Raw genomic sequence first — 19,535 nt, 5'->3', positions numbered from 1 at the left:
CTGGCTAGTTTTTTGTATCTTTTAGTAGAGACGGGGTTTCATCGTGTTAGCCAGGATGGTCTCGATCGCCTGACCTCGTGATCCGCCCGTCTCGGCCTCCCAAAGTGCTGGGATTACAGGCTTGAGCCACCGCGCCCGGCCGCTACCTTATTTCTAAAGGATTTCATAGTTTAAATCTTTCTCTTATTTATCCTCATAATAACTGTAAGTTAGAACTTACATAATTAACATCTCCATTTTCCAAATAAGAAAACAGAGGCTCAGAGAGGTCACAAGGTAAGTATCAGGATCAAGTTTAATAAACATTTATTAAGCAGTAGAATCCAAGTGAGTGCCTGGATCCTGATCACCAACTCCTGTGATAACTGAGATAATTATTTCACAATGATGGGTGGCTCAGTGAGATTCTGATTGCATCTGCTGCATGACAAATGATCTATTCAGAGTACGTCCGACACACTGGAGGAGGCTGAGGGGGTAACACATTGAAAGCAGGACCAGGTAGCAGTGCATCTCAGAGATCCATTTATTCATGCCATGAAGTAAATGGTACTTATACAAGTGTACAGGGACGTTCCACGCTCCCCATCTAACACGGCTTGCTTAAATTTACAGGCGGACTGATGTTTTCTTTCACATGTACTCCAAGTAAATCTGGTTAGTGATGACCAGGAGCAGGCGCTGAAGCTTTTGAAAGAGATGCATGTATAAATACAATTTAAGAAGGAAGGAACAAGGTGGATGTAATTTATTAAACAAGTATCAAAAAAAGTTGATCAACAGTCCAAAAATATAAACGACACCTTTCAATACTATTGAAAAGCAGGATTATTTCTATATGAAACACCCAGAGTGCTTAAGGGCCCACATAATGACAACAGACAGCAGTGGTCACCCACAGCGCAAAGAAGAGAGGGGCAGGGAAACACCTCTTCCTCAAACTCATGTAGCCAGTCCTGGGTTTGTGTAACATTCAAATGGCTACAGTTTCATTGTCACTTGGGCCTAAATTTATAAGGCGCTTTCTTTCAAAATACATTAAAGGCCGGGTGCGGTGGCTCACGCCTGTAATCCCAGCACTTTGGGAGGCCAAGGTGGGTGGATCACCTGAGGTCAGGAGTTCAAAACCAGCCTGGCCAACACGGTGAAACTCCATCTCTACTAAAAATACAAGAAATTAGCCTGGTGTTGTGGCTGTAATCCCACCTGTAATCCCAACTACTTGGGAGGCTGAGGCAGGAGAATTGAATCTGGAAGGCGGAGGTTGCAGTGAGCCAAGATTGTGCCACTGTACTCCAGCCTGGGCAACAGAGGGAGACTCTGTCTCAAAAAACAAAAACAAAAAACAAAACAAAACCATTAAAAACACATCATTAGGGGGAGGCTGAGGCGGGTGGATCACAAGGTCAGGAGATCGAGACCATCCTGGCTACATGAAACCCCGACTCTACACAAAAAATTAGCCAGGAGTGGCGGCGGATGCCTGTAGTCTCAGCTACTCAGGAGGCTGAGGCAGGAGAATGGTGTGAACCCGGGAGGCGGAGCTTGCAGTGAGCCAAGATCGCGCCACTGCATTCCAGCCTGGGCAACAGAGCGAGACTCCGTCTCAAAAAACAAAACAAAACAAAACAAAAAACAACAAAAACAAACCAAAACCATTCAAACCACATCATTAGGGAACTTCTAGGACAGCATGCTCACACAGCTCACTTGCGCTTCCCTATTGGTGATGCTATCGACTACCTCTAATCATCCATTCCTCTATTACTCCTGGGAAGTTTTACTTGATCCACTTGACTATAAAAAGCAGAAATTCAGAATTCTGTTTTCCAGTAGGCACAGCAAACTTCAAGCTGTGAAGCATTTCGACTGCATCTTACATATGTACTGAACCATGTATCAATTTCAATTCAGAACAATGATATGCCTTGTCCTGAAAAGACATGATGGTGTTTTCCATTCCCAACCATTTTCAGAAGCAAAAATCTTACCTTTCAAAGCCTTACTTCTTTTATCTAAAATAAAAGGAAGAAAAAAAAAATCAGTCATATCAATGCTTTATAAAAATGCCTTTGTCAAAATTAACATTTAGCTGAAGGCATTGTAGCTTAGGCAAAGCAATTCAGGAAGCGTTCAAAAAATATGTCTTATAGCCACGAAATGGTAAAATTCCTATCAAATATGTTCTATGAACAGCTAACAGCCCTTTCAAATTTGCAGGGCTCCTTACCCTCTACAACGTCCTAAACTCTAGTCTCGCAGCATAAAGTTTTCTCTTTCCTCTTTGTAATCAACGGCTTAGTAACATGTGATTGGGCCACACTGCTCTGCTCTACTGAGAACCAAGTGGTTATTCTTCTCCTCTAAATTTTATTACAAACAAATTTCAAATATTCAGAACAGTTGAAAAGGTGCAATGAAATACCACATACCATGAAACCATACTTTAAATATTTTAGACTTCATCTCTTAAAACGAATGTAATACCACTCTCACACCTAAGAAAACTCACAATTCTGATATTAAAGTCTTGTTCAAAGTTCCCCAATTGGGCCAGGTGTTGTGGCTCATGCTTGTAATTCCAGCACTTTGTGTAGCCACGACTGGAGGACTGTTTGAGCCCAGCAGTTTGAGACCAGCCTGGGCAACATGGCAAAACCCCATCTCTCAAAAAAAAAAAAAAAAAAAAAAAAGGTACAAAAACAGTTAGCCAGGTGGTGGTGGTGGTGGGCATAGTGACAGGCACCTGTGGTCCTAGCTACCTGGGAGGCCGAGGTGGGAGAATCACCTGAGCCCAGGAGGTGGAGGCTGCAGTGAACCATGATTGTGCCATTGCGCTCCAGCCTGGGTGTCGGAGTAAGAGACGGTCTCCAAAACTACAAAATGAACAAACAAAAAAATTCCCCACTGTCCCCAAATGTCTTTTATAGCTGACATGTGCTCCCTGTATTTTTACGAAGGACTGTAGGTAGCTCTGATGTTCATACCTAGTTAAAACCCCATAGTTCCTTTACAACGTGAATTGTGATTCTTTTTGAAAATCATTTTCTTCCCGACCTCAAAAAAATCAAACATAAAGAAACGTACCAGCGGCCCGGATTTTATACATGATGAAGCCCATCAGCCCCATTCCTATCCAAATCTCCTGGTAAACTTTGGTGTAGTAGGGCTTCATGGGGATCCACACATTTTTAATAATACTTTGAAGCATCTGAAAATAAACACAGTGATTAAAAATTAGAATGATTATTGCTCTACACCTAACTGGTAAAAGATTTTAATTTGGTAAGTTCAACCCTATTTCCCACGACCACTAGGGAGCCTTGCCTGTGTCAGACCTGTTCTGCACTCACGTGGGACTCACGCCTATTTTTTTTTTTTTTTTTAAGGTGGAGTCTTACTCTGTTGCCCAGGCTGGAATGCAGTGGTGCAATCTTGGTTCACTGCAACCTCTGCCTCCCAGGTTCAAGCGTTTCTCCTGCCTCAGCCTCCCGAGTAGCTGGGACTACAGATGCGTGCCACCCCGCCTGGCTAATTTTTGTATTTTAGGTAGACAGGGTTTCGCCATGTTGGCCAGGCCGGTCTTGAACTCCTGAGTGCAGGGGACCTGCCAGCCTTGGCCTCCCAAAATGCTGGGATTATAGGTGTGAGCCACTGTGCCCGGCCATTTTTTTTTTTTTTTTTTTAAGTAGTGGTGGGATTTCACCATGTTGGCCAGGCTGGTCTCAAACTCCTGACCTCAAGTGATCAGGAGTGATCCGCCCACCTTGGCCTCTCAAAGTGCTAGGATTACAGGTGTGAGCCACAGAGCCTGGCCTGGGACTCATGCTTTCCACAGCTCTTCCAACTCAACCCATCGCCAGGGCCCCCTCCTCCCACCTTTGGCCATCCTAGCCACTTCTCATTCCTTACATCACAGAGCTCATCCAGCACCTCTCCCACCCTGATGCCATGCCCTGAACTGAAAATTACTTTAATGTCTAAATGGAAAAATCAGTATCTTCTCATCTTCATGTTATGAATGTCACATTCAAAGCTGAAAAAGAATATGGCCAGGGCATGGTCATTTCCTTGTGAAACTAATGCCAGGCTCGGCACACGCTGATCAGCTGTATCTCCATCTTGAAGTCTATTGCTAAATACAAACCAGATGACATAAGACAACGAGGTCACTTCATAAGAATTGCCAATTATGATAGGACTTATTTAATGAATAAAGGTAGTTACTTAATGAATTACTGAATTTGATCACGAAAAGCCATTAAATTCCGAACTTACTTTGCTTGTACGTGCAGGTCTCAAAATAACGCTTTTTATTACTTTTACAATTTACTCTCGCCGGGCGCGGTGGCTCACGCCTGTAATCCCAGCACTTTGGGAGGCCGAGATGGGCGGATCACAAGGTCAGGAGATCGAGACCATCCTGGCTAACACGGTGAAACCCCGTCTCTACTAAAAATACAAAAAATTAGCCGGGCGTGGTATCAGGCGCCTGTAGTCCCAGCTACTCGGGAGGCTGAGGCAGGAGAATGGTGTGAACCCGGGAGGTGGAGCTTGCAGTGAGGCAAGATCGCGCCACTGCACTTCAGCCTGGGCGACAGAGCGAGACTCCATCTCAAAAAAAAAAACCAAAAACAATTTACTCTCTACTATAGACCCCAAATTAGATGCCCTCATTTTCATTTTAATATGCTTTTTAACATCTGAAGTGGTCTATTAAACTACAGTCAAATAGCTGTGAGGAATGACTAGATCTAAGCACTTCTCATTTCACTTGGAAACTGCTTTGGCCATGTGTGGTGGCTCATGCCTGTACTCCCAGTGCTTTGGAAGGCCGATGTGGGAGGGTCACTTGAGTCCAGGAGCTTGAGACTAATTTGGGTAACATAGGGAGACCCAGTCTCCACAAAACATAAAAAATTAACCAGGTGTGGTGGTGTTTACCTGGGTAATTTTTTATGTTAGTCGCAGCTATTGGGAGACTGAGGTGGGAAGACTGCTTGAGCTTGTGTGGTTGAAGATGCAGGCAGCCGTGATCACACCACTGCACTGCAGCCTGGGCGACAAAGTGAGACTCTGTCTCAAAAAAAAAAAAAAGAACGAACGAACGAACGAACGAACTGTGCGTTGGCTGTGACCTGTAATGCTGCCTCCGCCCCACTCTCCCCGTGCCCACACCTGAGCCCCACTCATTGCTCCTTTCACATCACTACTCAGGCTCCACAGGATCCAACTGCTTGGCCGTGTTCGCCCTTTCCCACACTTCGCAGCTCTGCCTGTCGGCTTGACAGCACTGAATCCTTCACAAGTCCAACCTAGTCAAAGGTCAATGGCGGCCCTCAAATCACCGAAACAATTGGCAAATGTGCACTGAGCATGTACTAGGTGCCAGACATTGTTTTAGGAGCTGAGAAACAATAAAGGGTCAGGATATCTGGGAGAGGAATCCTCGGCATCGGCAGAGACTATGAGGTCAGAATGAACTTGGAGAGCTGGAAGGAATAGGGAGGCCACAGTGCCAGATTCAAATCCTGGCTGTCACTTACTAGCTAACTTAAACCGCTTAAGTTTTCTCATCTGTAAAACAGGGATAAAAACAGGATCCACCTCAAGCGGTTGTTATGGAGAATAACATAGAGTAACTCTATGTCAAACGTTGAGTGTCTGGTACTATGTATTAAATGCTTGTTACATAAAGTACCATGGCTGGACTATGGGAAGGAAGATGGGACAGGTCATTTAAGGGCCTTGGAGGCTAGCATAGAGTTTAGCTTTTATTCTAAAACTGTTCTCTAAACTTAACAACTTTTTTTTTTTTTGCTTTAGGGTTTTTTTGTTTCCTGTGTTGACAACATCATGAAGAAAATTCAGTTTAGAATCTGGAACTGGCCTGGATGGGATTTGAGGGCAGCTGGTGGGGGCTGCAGAGCCCCTTTGATTCCTCCCCCACTGTGGGAGCTAAGCTACTGGACACAGGAGCACCACAGGGCACCGAACCAGGAACTAAGTTAGTGTCTTGAGTCAGGCAAGAACGGGGAGGCCAGGCCAGAGCCACCGCAGGGACTGCCCTGATGTGGTTAGTTCTGTTTCCATCCCTTTAACAGCATTTTAAAAGTGCTTTTCGTACTTACTTCCTACACTGCTTTCCACTCCTATAAAATGGGTACTTGGGGAAAGCTGCCCAAGGTTCTGCGGGAGGTTAGCAGGACTGCACTCACACCAAATCTGTACGTCATGCTCCTGATGACGAGAACCTGCCTCCAACACCTGCTTTCCTGCTCTTCTCTATGAGAGGACTTATTTAGGCAAGGATGGTCGTGAAGGCTGGCCTGAGGTGTGACCTTGCAGGATGTGACTGTGTCCTCCTGGAACACCTTGCAGATAGTCCGCCTTCAAATTTCCTGTCCTCAAACTGTACTTGAATGCTCTGACAGAGTGTGAGGTTCCAAGAAACTAACAGCCCTGCTTTGAGAATATGTCACAGATGATCCAAACAAGACCCAGAGGTTTCTGGAAGCCCCAGACTAGAAGAGTTCAGAGGCATGGAATGAATCCCTTGTCTCCCTGCAACGACTGGGAAGGAAGCATTCTACAGGACCAATGGGTCTGGAAGCCTGGGAATCCTGGGCTCCAACACCAGCTCTCCCTGGTCAGCTCTCAACTTTGGGCAAGTCCCTTTAGCTGTTGTTTCAGAGGTTTCTTTTTCTGTGAAACATGGATGCCTCCACCTGCCCCACAGGGCTGTCAATGTAATTCAGAGAGGAAACCTAAAGGACCCAGCCTAGTGCCTGGTATGGAATAAAAATCCAGAGAATGGGCTGGGCACGGTGGCTCACGCCTGTAATCCCAGCACTTTGGGAGGCCAAAATGGGCAGATCACTTAAGGTCAGGAGTTCGAGACCAGCCTGGCCAACATGGCGAAACCCTGTCTCTACTAAAAATACAAAAATTAGTGGTGGTGGGCACCTATAATCTCAGCTACTCGGGAGGCTGAGGCAGGAGAATCGCTTGAACCCAGGAGGTGGAGCTTGCAGTGAGCAGAGATTGCACCACTGCACTCCAGCCTGGGCAACAAGAGTGAGACTCCCCCCTGCCCCCCCCAACAACAACAACAAAGAATTCAGTGAATGATCACAGCAGTAACATAATTGATACAAATATCCAGTTGATGGCTATAATTAATACTAAGCCACTGGGATTCTAACAGAAGGAAGACTTAAAAATGATGCCCTCATTTAGGCCAGTTAGGGGCTTCGGACAGAGCAAGGTCAGATGAGGGTCTAGAAGGAAAAGGGCAAAGTAAACTGGGAGGGTACAATGGCTGCGGTAAGAAGGGACTAAAGAATCTGAGTCATCCTGACATTTTGCTCGGGGCCCAGGCATCCTGGTATGATCTTACAAAATTACCCTTGGTCCCCAGTGCAACAGGGGCCTGCTATACAGTAGCTTGCAAATACCTTTCCCCCTCCTTTCCGCTTGACTTTAGTTGCCATATTTGCCTGGACAAGTAACATGTTCCCAATACATACTAAAAAGAGGGCCCCTACTTTTTTTTTTGAGATAGAGTTTCACTCGGTCGTCAGGCTGGAGTGCAATGGCGCCATCTCGGCTCACTGCAATCTCCGCCTCCCAGTTGCAAGCGATTCTCCTGCCTCAGCCTCCCGAGTAGCTGGAACTACAGGCGCCCGGCGCCACACCCAGCTAATTTTTGTATTTTTAGTAGAGATGGGATTTCACCATGTTGGCCAGAATGGTCTCCATCTCTTGACCTCGTGATCTGCCCGCCTCGGCCTCCCAAAGGGCTGGGATTACAGGCGTGAACCGCCGTGCACAGCCGGCCCCCACTTTCTTCTTCTTTTTTTTTTTGAGACAGAGTCTCCCTCTGTCGCCCAGGCTGGAGTGCAGTGACGCGATCTTGGCTCACTGCAACCTCCGCCTCCCGGGTTCAAGCGATTCTCCTGCCTCAGCCTCCTGAGTAGCTGGGAAGCTGGGACTACGGGTGCGTGCCACCACACCCGGCTAATTTTTTTTTATTTTTAGTAGAGACAGGGTTTCACCGTGTTAGCCAGGATGGTCTCGATCTCTCGACCTTGTGATCGGCCCGCCTGGGCCTCCCAAAGTGCTGGGAATACAGGTGTGAATCACCAAGCCCGGCTACACGTTCCTAATATATAATAAAACGAGGGCCCCTACTTTTTTTTTGAGACGGAGTTTCACTCAGTCGTCAGGCTGGAGTGCAATGGCGCGATCTCGGCTCACTGGAACCTCTGCCTCCTGGGTGCAAGCGATTCTCCTGCCTCAGCCTCCCGAGTAGCTGGGACTACAGACGCCAGCAACCACACCCAGCTAATTTTTGTATTTTTAGTAGAGACGAGGTTTCACCATCTTGGCCAGGATGGTCTCTATCTCTTCACCTCGTGGTCCGCCCGCCTCGGCCTCCCAAAGGGCTGGGATTACAGGGGTGAACCACCAAGCCTGGCCGGCCCCTACTTTCTTGAGTCCATTCTGCCCAGGCAGAATGTGTGTCAGTTTTACAGCACCAGACCTTCTAAAAATCCATCTTATTCATAGGTCAAACGTGTATCCACTTAAGTCTGCAAAGTTTTGGCACATTACATTAAGGGCAAACTATTACCGGACACTGGAAATGGGAAATGTCTGACCCGCGAGTTCCATACAATTTCAATCACCACCATACGATCTCTTGTTTCCCTGTTGCCTCACCCAAGTTGTCATGTACAGCATAACGTGGAGGACAAGCGTGGTGCACGGAAACTTGAGTTACAAAGGAGAGAAGGGACTGGATGTGCAGTCAGAGTTCTTGGCTTGGACTCTGGCTTCTCTAACTCTGCGTAGCCTCCGCGTTAGGCAGCGGAACCTGTCAAGGCCAGGGGACGCTCCCTGTCAAAAGCGTGGGAGATACAGGCGCACTGAGCGCGTTAACGCCAAGAAGGGAAACGCGGCGCAGGCCTAGGCGATGCTTCCCTCTGGCAACCGACCCTGGCCTGTCTCCCTTTAGAGAAGGGGAGGCCGGGCGGAAAACCAGGCGTGTACCGGCGGAGGAATGGGACCCCAAGGTCAGCTGGGGCCAAGGCGGCTTCTCGCCCTCCCGCCTCCGCCACCTCGCACCTCGGGGGCCAGGTCTATGTCCCCGCACTCACCTTGGCGCAGGACAGACGCCTCACAGACCACCACAAACCTGCGGTCAAGTCAGAAAGGTCACCGAGCGCGCACGCGCGCGCAGGGGCTGCCGGGAAGGCGGAAGCAGCAGCTACGCCGCAACGCCAGAGTGCCTCCCCAGCGGCGCCTGCGCACCACAGCGCCCCCGGCGGCCGCCTGGTGCCGCAGGCAAGAAGCGGCGGGGACAGGATGCGGTAGGGGTGTGCCCGCGTGTGTCACCGTGGGGTGGCTAACCCTCCACATCTTCCCACGACTGATGAGTTTCCTGGGACGCAGGACCTTCAACGCTGAAACTAGGAAAGTTCTACACAAACCGGGAGGGTTGGTTAACCTAAAGGACCCTCTTTACTGTTATGTTAAAGACTAAGTCTCCCATTTCAGTGGTGTGTCTTGTCCCTTTGCATTGTTAATTATTTGGCTCTGCATGTATATATATTTTGAGACGGAGCCTCACTCTGTCGCCCAGGCTGCAGTGTAGTGGCACGATCTCGGTTCACTGCAACCTCTGCCTCCCGGGTTCAAGCGATTCTCGTGCCTCAGCTTCCTGAATAGCTGGGATTACAGGCGCCAGTCACCACGCCCAGCTAGCTTTTGTATTTTAGCAGAGAGGGGGTTTCACCATGTTGGCCAGACTGGTCTTGAACTCCTGACCTCAGGTGATCCACCTGCCTTAGCCTCCCAAAGTGCTGGGATTACAGGCTTGAGCCACCATGCCCGGCCTGCTCAGCACATTTTTATGTCTGTATTCTGTGCATATTCTTCTCAGCAGATTAATATAAAACTTCCACAGGGGCTTCAGACACTGGATTTAATAGTCTTTTTTTTTTTTTTTTTTTGAGACGGAGTCTCGCTCTGTCGCCCAGCCTGGAGTGCAGTGGCGCGATCTCAGCTCACTGCAAGCTCCGCCTCCCGGGTTCACGCCATTCTCCTGCCTCAGCCTCCCAAGCAGCTGGGACTACAGACACCCACCACCACACCCAGCTAGTTTTTTGTATTTTTTAGTAGAGACAGGGTTTCACCGTGTTAGCCAGGATGGTCTCGATCTCCTGACCTCGTGATCCGCCCGTCTCGGCCTCCCAAAGTGCTGGGATTACAGGCTTGAGCCACCGCGCCCGGCCTTAACAGTCTTTAAAAAACTATACATACATATATATATATATGCCAGGCGTGGTGGCGTGCTCTCTCTTTTTTTCTCTCTCTCTCTATATAGATACTTTTTTTTTTTCCAGAAGTATTTTGCAGTAGAGAACTAGAAATCATAAAGAAAACAATTTAGCGAGCGGATCACCTGAGGTCAGGAGTTCAAGACCAGCCTGGCCGACATGGCGAAACCCCATCCTTACTAAAAATACAAAAATTAGCTGGGCGTGGTGGCAGGCGCCTGTAATCCCAACTGCTCAGGAAGTTGGGGCAGAAGAATCACTTGAACCAGGGGAGCAGAGGTTGCAGTGAGCCGAGATCTCGCCATTGCACTCCAGCCTGGGCGGCAAGAGTGAAACACCGTCTCAAAGAAAAAGCCAAATAAAAATTGAATGGAGGCTGGGCGCAGTGGCTCAGCACTTTGTGAGGCCTGTAATCTCTAATCTCAGCACTTTAGGAGGCCAAAGCAGGCAAACTGCTTGAGTTCAGGAGTTTGAGGAGTTTGAGACCAGTCTGGCTAACATGATGAAACCCCTTCTCTACTAAAAATACAAAAATTAGCCGGGTGTGGTGGTGGTGCGTGCCTGTAATCCCAGCTACTTGGGAGGCTGAGGCAGGAGAATTGCTTGAACCCTGGAGGCAGAGGTTGCAGTGAGCCGAGATGGTGCCACTGTATTCCAGCTTGGGCGACAGAGTGAGACTCTGTCTCAAACAAGCAAAACAAAAAAGAAATTGGATGGGTTTGGCAGATTAGACAGTTGAAGAATAAACTGCAAGATAGAAGAACCCATTCAGAAAATAAGAGGATACAGCAGGAAAGGCCATCATGTGGGTAACTGGTATCTTAGAAGGAAATGAAAGAGGTGAGGCAGAAATATTTCAAGAGCTAATGGCTGAGAATTTTCCAAAAGTGATGATAAAAAAATCATGCCAAAGATTCAAAAAGTCTTACAGAAACCAAGCAGGCAGATAAATAGAAACAAAACAATACCTTGAAATCTCACACTAAAGCCATAGAAAAGATAAAGATAAAATCTCAAAGAAAATAACCGCCAATCAAGAATTCTATACACAGGGAAATTGGCATTCGGAAAAGGTGAAATAAAGATAGTTTAGGACAAACTGAAGAAATCGTGCCAGGCATGGTGGCTCATGCTTGTAATCCCAGCACTTTGGGAGGATTGCTTGAGCCCAGGATTTTGAGACCAGCCTGGGCAATGTATTAAGATCCCATCTTTAATGAAAAAAAAAAAAAAAGAGGAAATTATTAGGTTTTGAAGGGAAGGCAAGGGTTAAAGACAGACGAGACACACACACTCTCACACACACACACACACACACACACACACACACACACACACACACGCGGAGGATGAAGGGGGAGAGGGGAGAGAGGAGAGAGACGGTGGCTTCAACAGCAATGCAGGTTTACTGCCAGCAAAAACCTGTGGAGGGGGTAACCAGCTTAGTGCCCGAGCTCACTGCTGCTTCCAGGCTGGGGTAATTATAGGTCTCGGCTGGATCGGTCTGGGCAGTATGGCTTGCTGCCTGGCAGGATGTGATAAGGATGCTCCTGCAGTCAGGCGGTTGGGCAGGATGTTTCTTATGGCCGGAGCCCCCATGGAATGTTTCACTCTGACCAAGGTCTGTGAAATGGTGGGGGGTTTATAAAATGGTGCAGCTAGGACTGAAATAATCACGAGCAGATCCACAGTAAAATAAATGTTCATTATTCAGGCACAAGGAAAACGAGCTCAGATGTGTCAAGATAAAATAATAAAAAGGCTTAGGATCCAGTTAAAATCGTCCTTTTTGAGATGGAGTCTTGCTGTGTCGCCCAGGCTGCAGTGCAGTGGTGTGATCTCAGCCTCTGGAGTAGCTGGGATTATAGGCACCCACCACCACGCCTGGCTGATTGTATTTTCAGTGGAGACGGGGTTTCACCATGTTGACCAGGCTGTTCTCCAACTCCTGACCTCCTGATCCACCGACCTCGGCCTCCCAAAGTGCTGGGATTACAGGCATGAGCCACAGTACCCGGCCCGGATCCAGTTAAAATAGTTTATTCAAGCACAAAGTATGAGGCATCTAGGTACACCCGAACACCAAAGAATGGTAATTGGCCCAGCACTTTGGGAGGCCGAGGAGGGCGGATCACCTGAGGTCCGGAGTTCGAGCCAGCCTGGCCAACATGGTGAAACCCTATCTCTACTAAAAATACAAAAAGTAGCTGGGCGTGATGGCGGGCGCCTGTAATCCCAGCTACTCAGGAGGCTGAGGCAGGAGAAGCACTTGAACCCGGGAGGCAGAGGTTGCAGTGAGCCAAGGTCGCACCACTGCACTCCAGCCTGGGGGACGAGAGTGAGACTTCGGCTCAAAAAAAAAAAAAAAAAACAACAAAAATTAGCTGGGCACGGTTGTAAATGCCTATAATCCCAGCTACTCAGCTGAGGCCAGAGAATCACTTGAACCCGGGAGGCAGAGGTTGCAGTGAGCTGAGATTGTGTCATTGCACTCCAGCCTGGGCGACAAGAGCAATAATTTCCTCTACCTCAAAAAAAGAAAAACAAACAAAAAAAACAGGTGATCAGTGCTCAAGTGAGGATTGTTCATACAGGCAAAATTAGGGGCTGAAAACTGAGTTACATTTTCCATACGAAGGCTAACATAGAGATAGAAGACTTGATTGACTGCTTAGCATCCTGCTGTAAAGAGGTAACAGTTAACAAGGCTCTCATCGCCAATGTCACTTAGCCTAGTTTTGAATGAAGACTGGGGAGTCTGGTTAATGTGTGACATCTCAACACAAGTCAGCAAGTGTCAGGCACTAGAGAAAAAAACAGCCATGTTACCTGCCTCAGTTTCCAGGGCTTAACTTTTCCACTTAGCTTAATAAATCTGGAGGTCCTAAAATTTTCAAGGATGCGATTGCAGGAAGGAATGAACAATGAACATGGTCCTGCTGGAAGGGAAAAGAGCTTACGGTCAAATCAAACTGCACAGAAAGCTTGAAAACTTTCTGTCTTAGGGTAGCAGTTCTCCAAGTGTGGGTCAAAACTATTTTCTTCATAATAGTAAATAGTCTTCGCCTTTTTTTTTTTTTTGAGACAGGGCTTCACTGTTACCCAGGCTGGAGTACGATGGCGCGATCTCCACTCACTGCAACCTCCGTCTCCTGGGCTTAAGTGATTCTTTCACCCCAGCCTTCCAAGTGGCTGGGACTACAGGCACGTGCCACCATGCCTGGCTAATTTTTGTACTTTTGCTAGAGATAGGGTTTTGCCATGTTGCCCAGGCTGGTCTTTAATTCCTGAGTTCAAGTGATCTGCCTGTCTTGGCCTCCCAAAGCGTGGGATTACAGGCGTGAGCCACCGGAGCTGGCCTTCTTTGTCTTTTTCTTTTTCTTTCTTTTTTTTTTTTTGAGACGGAGTCTCGCTCTGTCGCCCAGGCTGGAGTGCAGTGGCCAGATCTCAGCTCACTGCAAGTCCGCCTCCCGGGTTCCCGCCATTCTCCTGCCTCAGCCTCCCAAGTACCTGGGACTACAGGCGCCGCCACCTCGCCCGGCTAGTTTTTTGTATATTTTAGTAGAGACGGGGTTTCACCGTGTTAGCCAGGATGGTCTCGATCTCCTGACCTCGTGATCCGCCTGTCTCGGCCTCCCAAAGTGCTGGGATTACAGGCTTGAGCCACCGTGCCTGGCCCTTTGTCTTTTTCATTAGGATTCTCTCACAAGTGTACAGTGGAGTTTTCCAGGGTCATGTGACTTGTGGTATCACATCAGAATGACTTCAGAAACAGATTTGAGAATCCAGCTGTTTCTCATGCAACTAGACACTAAGGGATCTTCAAAAATGTAAAATTTTTGAATTTTACATTTTACATAAAAAATCTTCAGAAATGTAAAAGCATCATTCCTCTCACACGCACACACAAAATGTTTTTTGGAAAACATAGTGATGTTTTCCAAATACACTCTTTAACATCAAATGAGTTTATTATTATTTTAAAATGAATAAGTAAAAACATTTCTCAGTCGTAATCCCTGATAAGACATAACCCACATAAACAAAATCTCTTTAGGGTCCTTAGCAACTTTTAAGAGTGTAAAGGGATTCTGAGACCAGACCAGGTTTGAGAACCACTGTCCTATAGTAAAAATGTTTTAGATTTATAATGACTTATAACACTGCTGAGGATGAGAACAAGCATTTAGGAAAAACTTAAGAACATCATGGAGAGCTGTTTCAAGACAGAGCTTCTGAACTTCCAACTACACTTGAGATCAATAGACTTTGCCATGTTGCCCGGCTGGTCTTGAACTGCTGGCCTCAAGTGATCCTCCCACCTTGGCCTCTCAAAGTGTCGGTTTACAGGTGTGAGCCACTGTGCTCAGACCAAGAGAGTTTTAATGTCTTTAGTTTCAAATCCAAAACACCCTAAGAAATGCAGATCTTGGCCGGGCCGTGGCTCAAGCCTGTAATCCCAGCACTTTGGGAGGCTGAGATACGGATCACAGAAGTCAGAGACGAGACCATCCTGGCTATTCCGTGAAACCTCGCCAATAAAAAACAAAATAAGCCGGCGGAGGGAGCAGTCCGTTGGCTGGAGGCTGAGGCAGGAGAATGGCGTGAACCCGGAGGCGGAGCTTGCAGTGAGCCGAGATCCGGCCACTGCACTCCAGCCTGGGTGACAGAGCCGGTGACCCCGCCTCAAAAAAAAAAAAAAAGAAATGGTGATCTTTTTCTTTCTTTTTTTGAGATCGAGTTCGCTTCTGTCGCTTCCCAGGCTGGAGTGTAATGGCTCAATCTCAGCTCACTGCAAGCTCCACCTCCTGGGTTCACACCATTCTCTCTGCCTCAGCCTCCAGAGTAGCTGGGACTACAGGCGCCCGCCACAACACCCAGCTAATTTTTTGTACTTTTAGTAGAGATGGGGTTTCAGCATGTTAGCCAGGATGGTCTCGATCATCTGACCTCGTGATCCACCCAACCGCGCCTGGCCAAAAAAACCCAAATGTTTAAGGAAAGAGCCACTCCACCAGATTTACTCAAAGTTCAGAATGCTGCATCTTGTGACTAGGAAGGCTGGAGAAGACAGCAATACACTTCGAGCACAGCTTCCTCTGCTTTAAGGAGAGTGCTGCTTAATGGCACCAACACCATTTGTAACTGCTCTCAGCTGTTAGTTTCCCCTTTTTGGTGTACAGCTCAAATGCTCCAAATGCTCAGTGAAAGCAAATATGCAAAACCTCCCCAAAATACCATGGCCCACTAGGGGTTCAGTGGCCTTCCCATGTGTTCTGGCCTAGATGTGGCAAGTCCACGAAGATCTACCTGATGTCAAACTGTTTCTTTTTTCTTTTTTTGAGACAGAGTCTTGCTCTGTCGCCCAGGCTGGACTACAGTGGTGTGATCTCGGCTCACTGCATCTCCTGAGTTCAAGCGATTATCTTGCCTCAGCTTCCTGAGTAGCTGGGATTACAGGCATGCACCACTATGCCCAGTTAATTTTTGTATTTTTAGTAGAGATGGGGGTTTCACCAGGTTGGTCAGGCTGGTCTCGAACTCCTGACCTCGTGATCTGCCCGTCTCAGCCTCCCAAAGTGCTGGGATTACAGTCGTGAGCCACTGCGCACGGCCCAAGCTGTTTCTTTTCACTCTAAACTTTGGACAGGAATGCAAGATGAACTTGACCAAGTGACTGGGGAGCACCGAGAACTACTGAATCAAATGAAGGGTGCTCAAAGCCATTCAGTCTGTGATAATTCAGAATGTTAACCCGTGTTTGGTCAGGAAACACTATGGCAACTTTCCAAATTGGCAAATTTCCAAAGGAGCATCAAGAGAGTATCTTCAGATTGCAGTTTAAAAAAAAAATCAAAACTCAGAAGGATTAGCTAGTAGCCCCAAAAGATCAAAGAATATAGAAAATGCCCTGCAGAAAATGTTTCTGAAAAGCATCTTCCACTTAAAATCGTATTCATTGTGACATCAACAAAGGATGACAGCACATGGGAATGGCAACATCCTAGAAAAACAGGCCAGGTGCGTTGGCTCACACCTATGATCCCAGCATTCTGGGAGGCCGAGGTGGGCAGATCATGAGGTTAGGAGACTGAGACCACCCTGGCCAACATGGTGAAACCCCGTCGCTACTAAAATGCAAAAAATTAGCCAGGCGTGGTGGCTCTCGCTTGTAGTCCCAGCTACTTGAGAGGATGAGGCAGGAGAATCGCTTGAACCTCGGAGGCAGAGGTTGCAGGGAGCTATTGCGCCACTGCACTCCAGCCTGGTGACAGAGCAAGACTCTCAAAACAACAACAAAACAAAACAAAACAAACAAAGAAAAACAAGTGTCAGTGAGTTCTGGAGTTGCTTCAAGTGGCTTCAATATATTTTGTAAAATTCTGAATTATGTCCTAGTCTCCACATACAGTGTGAAGCTACAATATTTTCCAATCAATGCTGAATGACATACTTTATGATTCTTGATTACTTTATGATTACCTTTTTTCTTATTTTTTGAGAAACATGGCTGGGCATGGTGGTTCATGCCTGTAGTCTCAGCACTTTGGGAGGCCAAGCGCTCCCAAGCAGATTGCTTGAGCCCAGGAGTTTGAGACCGGCGTGGGCAACACAGTGAAACCCCTGTCTCTACTAAAAATACAAAAAATTAGCCGGTGTGGTGGTGGCCTGAGCCTGTAGTCCCAGCTATGCAGGAGGTTGTGGTGGGAGCATCACCTGAGCACCCGAAATTAAGGCTGCAGTGAGCCCTGATTGCAGCACTGCACTCCAGCCTGGGCGAGAGGAGTGAGACCCTGCCTCAAAAGAAAGAAAGAAAGAAAAAAAAAGCAAGTTATTTCTTCCTGGCAAAGTGTGTTGAGGCGCTTTTTGGAAGCTGTCATATTTGGCAAAGTCCTAACATGAGGTCCAGAGCTCATTAGGCCAGGATTTGGAGCCAGGACTCCTGGCTTAGTATGATTATGGGTTCAATTTTTGAGACACCAATAGCTCAACCTACCTGGCTGACTTCTGTCTATCCTGTTCTCAAACCGCCCTCTTATTTGCCACTGCTCGGGCTTCACACTGCTGATTAGAGCCATGCTCTCGATACCATCTCTGTATTTGTTCACGTGGCTCTTTCCTGAGAGCCCACATGGGTCAGACAGATCCTGCCCTGGGCAATGAGGGGAACATACCCCGGCCAGGTGGCCATGTCTCTCTTCTGACCCTCCCTTCCCTTGCACATGTGGCTGCCTTCCTGGGCATCCTTTGCTGGATTTCTTGCCTCTGCTCCGTCTTTTGGGGAGTTTGCTAGGGCTCTGTTCTCCACCCTCCGCCTTCTAGAGATGGGCCAGGACCACCTCAGCCTGTATCTTTTGTCCATGTGATCACCTGGACCTCCTGTCCGCACCTGTTTGTGTCCAGCTGTGAGTCTGACACCGCCACCTGAGACACAGGTTTAGGAAGGAAGATGAATTCATTTAAGATTCGGCTCCAAAGAACTTCTCCCAGATCCTCCCCTATAATCCTGGGTCCTCCTTTGCCCGGCTCATTAGCCGGTATCCTGCAGGGGTCCGCCTGGCGTTATTTTCTCCAAGACCTTCCTGACCTTCTTCTTGCCCCTCTCCCCCCATATTAGGTGCAAGGATGTCCTGGTACCTCCGACCCATGAACGCAAATCCCTTCTCTGGTTTGCCTTCCGTCTCCTCACCCTGAGGTGCTCAAGAAACGCGTGAAGGGCCCTGGTATGCTCGAAGCGCACAAACCTCCGAGGTAGCAGCCTCTAAACGGGGAGGCCAGGGAGTGACCGGAGGACATTTTCTTGTATTCGCAGGGGTTGCCCCGGAACTCCCGTCAAACAGACTCCTGGGACAGCCTCCGGCCTTTGTCAAGCTTCCCCTGTGGCCCCAGAAAGGCTCAGCCTGGGTTCGCTCGGGGCGGCGGCTCCCAGCAGGCCTAGCGCGGCGGGGCGGGGTCGGCGGCACGAGGACCAAGCAGCGCGGGCAGCACGCGCCGGGCCGGAGCCCGCCCACAACGGCGCGCGGCGCGTTCTGATTGGAAGGCCTCGAGCGGGGGCGGGGCTTCCAGAGCGCGTTTCCGCCGTCTCCTGTTCCCGCCCCGGAGACCCGGCAGTTGAGGGATGCCGACGCCTGGGCCTTGAGGATGCTGCGCAAGCTCACCCTCGAGCAGATCAACGACTGGTTCACCATCGGCAAGACCGTGACCAATGTGGAGCTGCTGGGCGCGCCGCCCGCCTTCCCGGCCGGGGCGGCCAGGGAGGAGGCTCAGCGCCAGGACGTGGCCCCCGGCGCCGGTCCCGCGGCCCAGGCTGCGGCCCTGGCCCAAGCTCCGGCCCAGCAGGCCGCTGCGTTCGAAAGGTAGGACGCGGGCGGGGCGGAGGCGGCTCGAGGGCGGCCGGGCGAGACCTGGCGACGAGGGCTCGGGCCACCCAGATCCTTCTCGTGAGCCCGTGCCCTCTCGTGGGGCTCCAGGGACCCCTGACCGTCCGGGGCGAGGGGTCACTACACAACCCGACGCGCGGCCCAGAGCGGTGCCTGCAAGGAAGCTGAGCTAGAGTTTTTGTTGTTGTTGTTGTTTTCCTTCAGTTCTTAGTGTTTAAATTAACAGACCAGTTTTTGAGGCACTCTTAGGTTTCCAGAAGAAGGCAGCGGAGGGCAGAGGTCCCACAGGTCCCTTCCCTCCCACAGTTTCCCCTCTGAGCGTCTGTGTCAAGTGTGGGTTTTCGTGACAGCCGGAGAACCCGCATCGCTGCGTCTTCGTCACCCGGAGGCCATCGTTACAGGAGGGTTCACCCCGGTGCTGGACGTTCTGTGGGTTTGGACGAACGCCTAAAGTCACGCATTACAGGAGTTCACTGCCTTACAGATCTTCTCGTCCCCACCTGCTCATGCCTCCCTTTCCCTACACCACGTGGAAACCACTGATTTGTTACTGTCTCCATAATTTTGCTTTTCCATACTGTCATCTAGTTGGAATCACACAATATAGGTAGCCTTTTTGATGGGTTTCTGTCACTTAGTATTATTATGCATTTGGGGTTCCTCCGTGCCTTTCCATGATTTGATAGCTGCTTTCCTTTTAGCACTGATTAATATTCCACTGTCTGGATGTACCACAGTGTATCCATTCACCTACTGAAGGAGAGCTTGGTTGCTTCCAAGTTCCCCCCCCCCCCCCCCGCCCCCGCCACCG

The 19,535-nt window shown here is 48.8% G+C and overlaps 2 protein-coding genes across 5 annotated transcripts in view; one reads left to right on the top strand and one right to left on the bottom strand.

The window, feature by feature from the left end:
• Nucleotides 1–502: 502 nt before the first annotated feature.
• On the bottom strand, nucleotides 503–9,275 carry ATP5MPL (ATP synthase membrane subunit 6.8PL). Its single transcript, XM_003902323.5, has 4 exons — nucleotides 9,162–9,275; nucleotides 3,088–3,211; nucleotides 1,992–2,015; nucleotides 503–687 (listed from the first exon to the last, which is right to left on the bottom strand). Exons 2-4 carry the CDS (start codon nucleotides 3,209–3,211, stop codon nucleotides 659–661), a joined length of 177 nt encoding a protein of 58 aa, XP_003902372.1. The 5' UTR covers nucleotides 9,162–9,275; the 3' UTR covers nucleotides 503–658.
• A 9,138-nt stretch (nucleotides 9,276–18,413) lies between these two features.
• The window catches only part of TDRD9 (tudor domain containing 9), a 126,756-nt gene continuing 125,634 nt past the window's right edge, over nucleotides 18,414–19,535 (top strand). For 3 of the 4 annotated variants that reach the window (XM_031667777.1, XM_031667778.1, XM_031667776.1), the window contains exon 1: nucleotides 18,414–18,700. In XM_031667777.1, the coding sequence (XP_031523637.1) occupies nucleotides 18,486–18,700 (215 nt within the window). In that variant the 5' untranslated portion in view covers nucleotides 18,414–18,485. The remainder of the gene's footprint in view (nucleotides 18,701–19,535) is intronic. The other variant, XM_031667775.1, reaches the window with a different exon arrangement.

Source organism: Papio anubis, chromosome 7 (assembly GCF_008728515.1).
Source record: "Papio anubis isolate 15944 chromosome 7, Panubis1.0, whole genome shotgun sequence".
Classification (NCBI taxonomy): Eukaryota; Metazoa; Chordata; class Mammalia; order Primates; family Cercopithecidae; genus Papio; species Papio anubis.
This window is presented reverse-complemented; position numbering and strand designations above follow the sequence as displayed.

Coding starts and splice junctions, on each gene's coding strand:
- ATP5MPL (XM_003902323.5), bottom strand. CDS start 3,211: ATGCTTCAAAGTATTATTAAAAATGTGTGGATCCCCATGAAGCCCTAC. Junction 2,016..3,087: donor GTATAAAATCCGGGCCGCTG/GTACGTTTCTTT, acceptor CTTTTATTTTAG/ATAAAAGAAGTAAGGCTTTG. Junction 688..1,991: donor AAGAAGTAAGGCTTTGAAAG/GTAAGATTTTTG, acceptor CTCTTTCAAAAG/CTTCAGCGCCTGCTCCTGGT.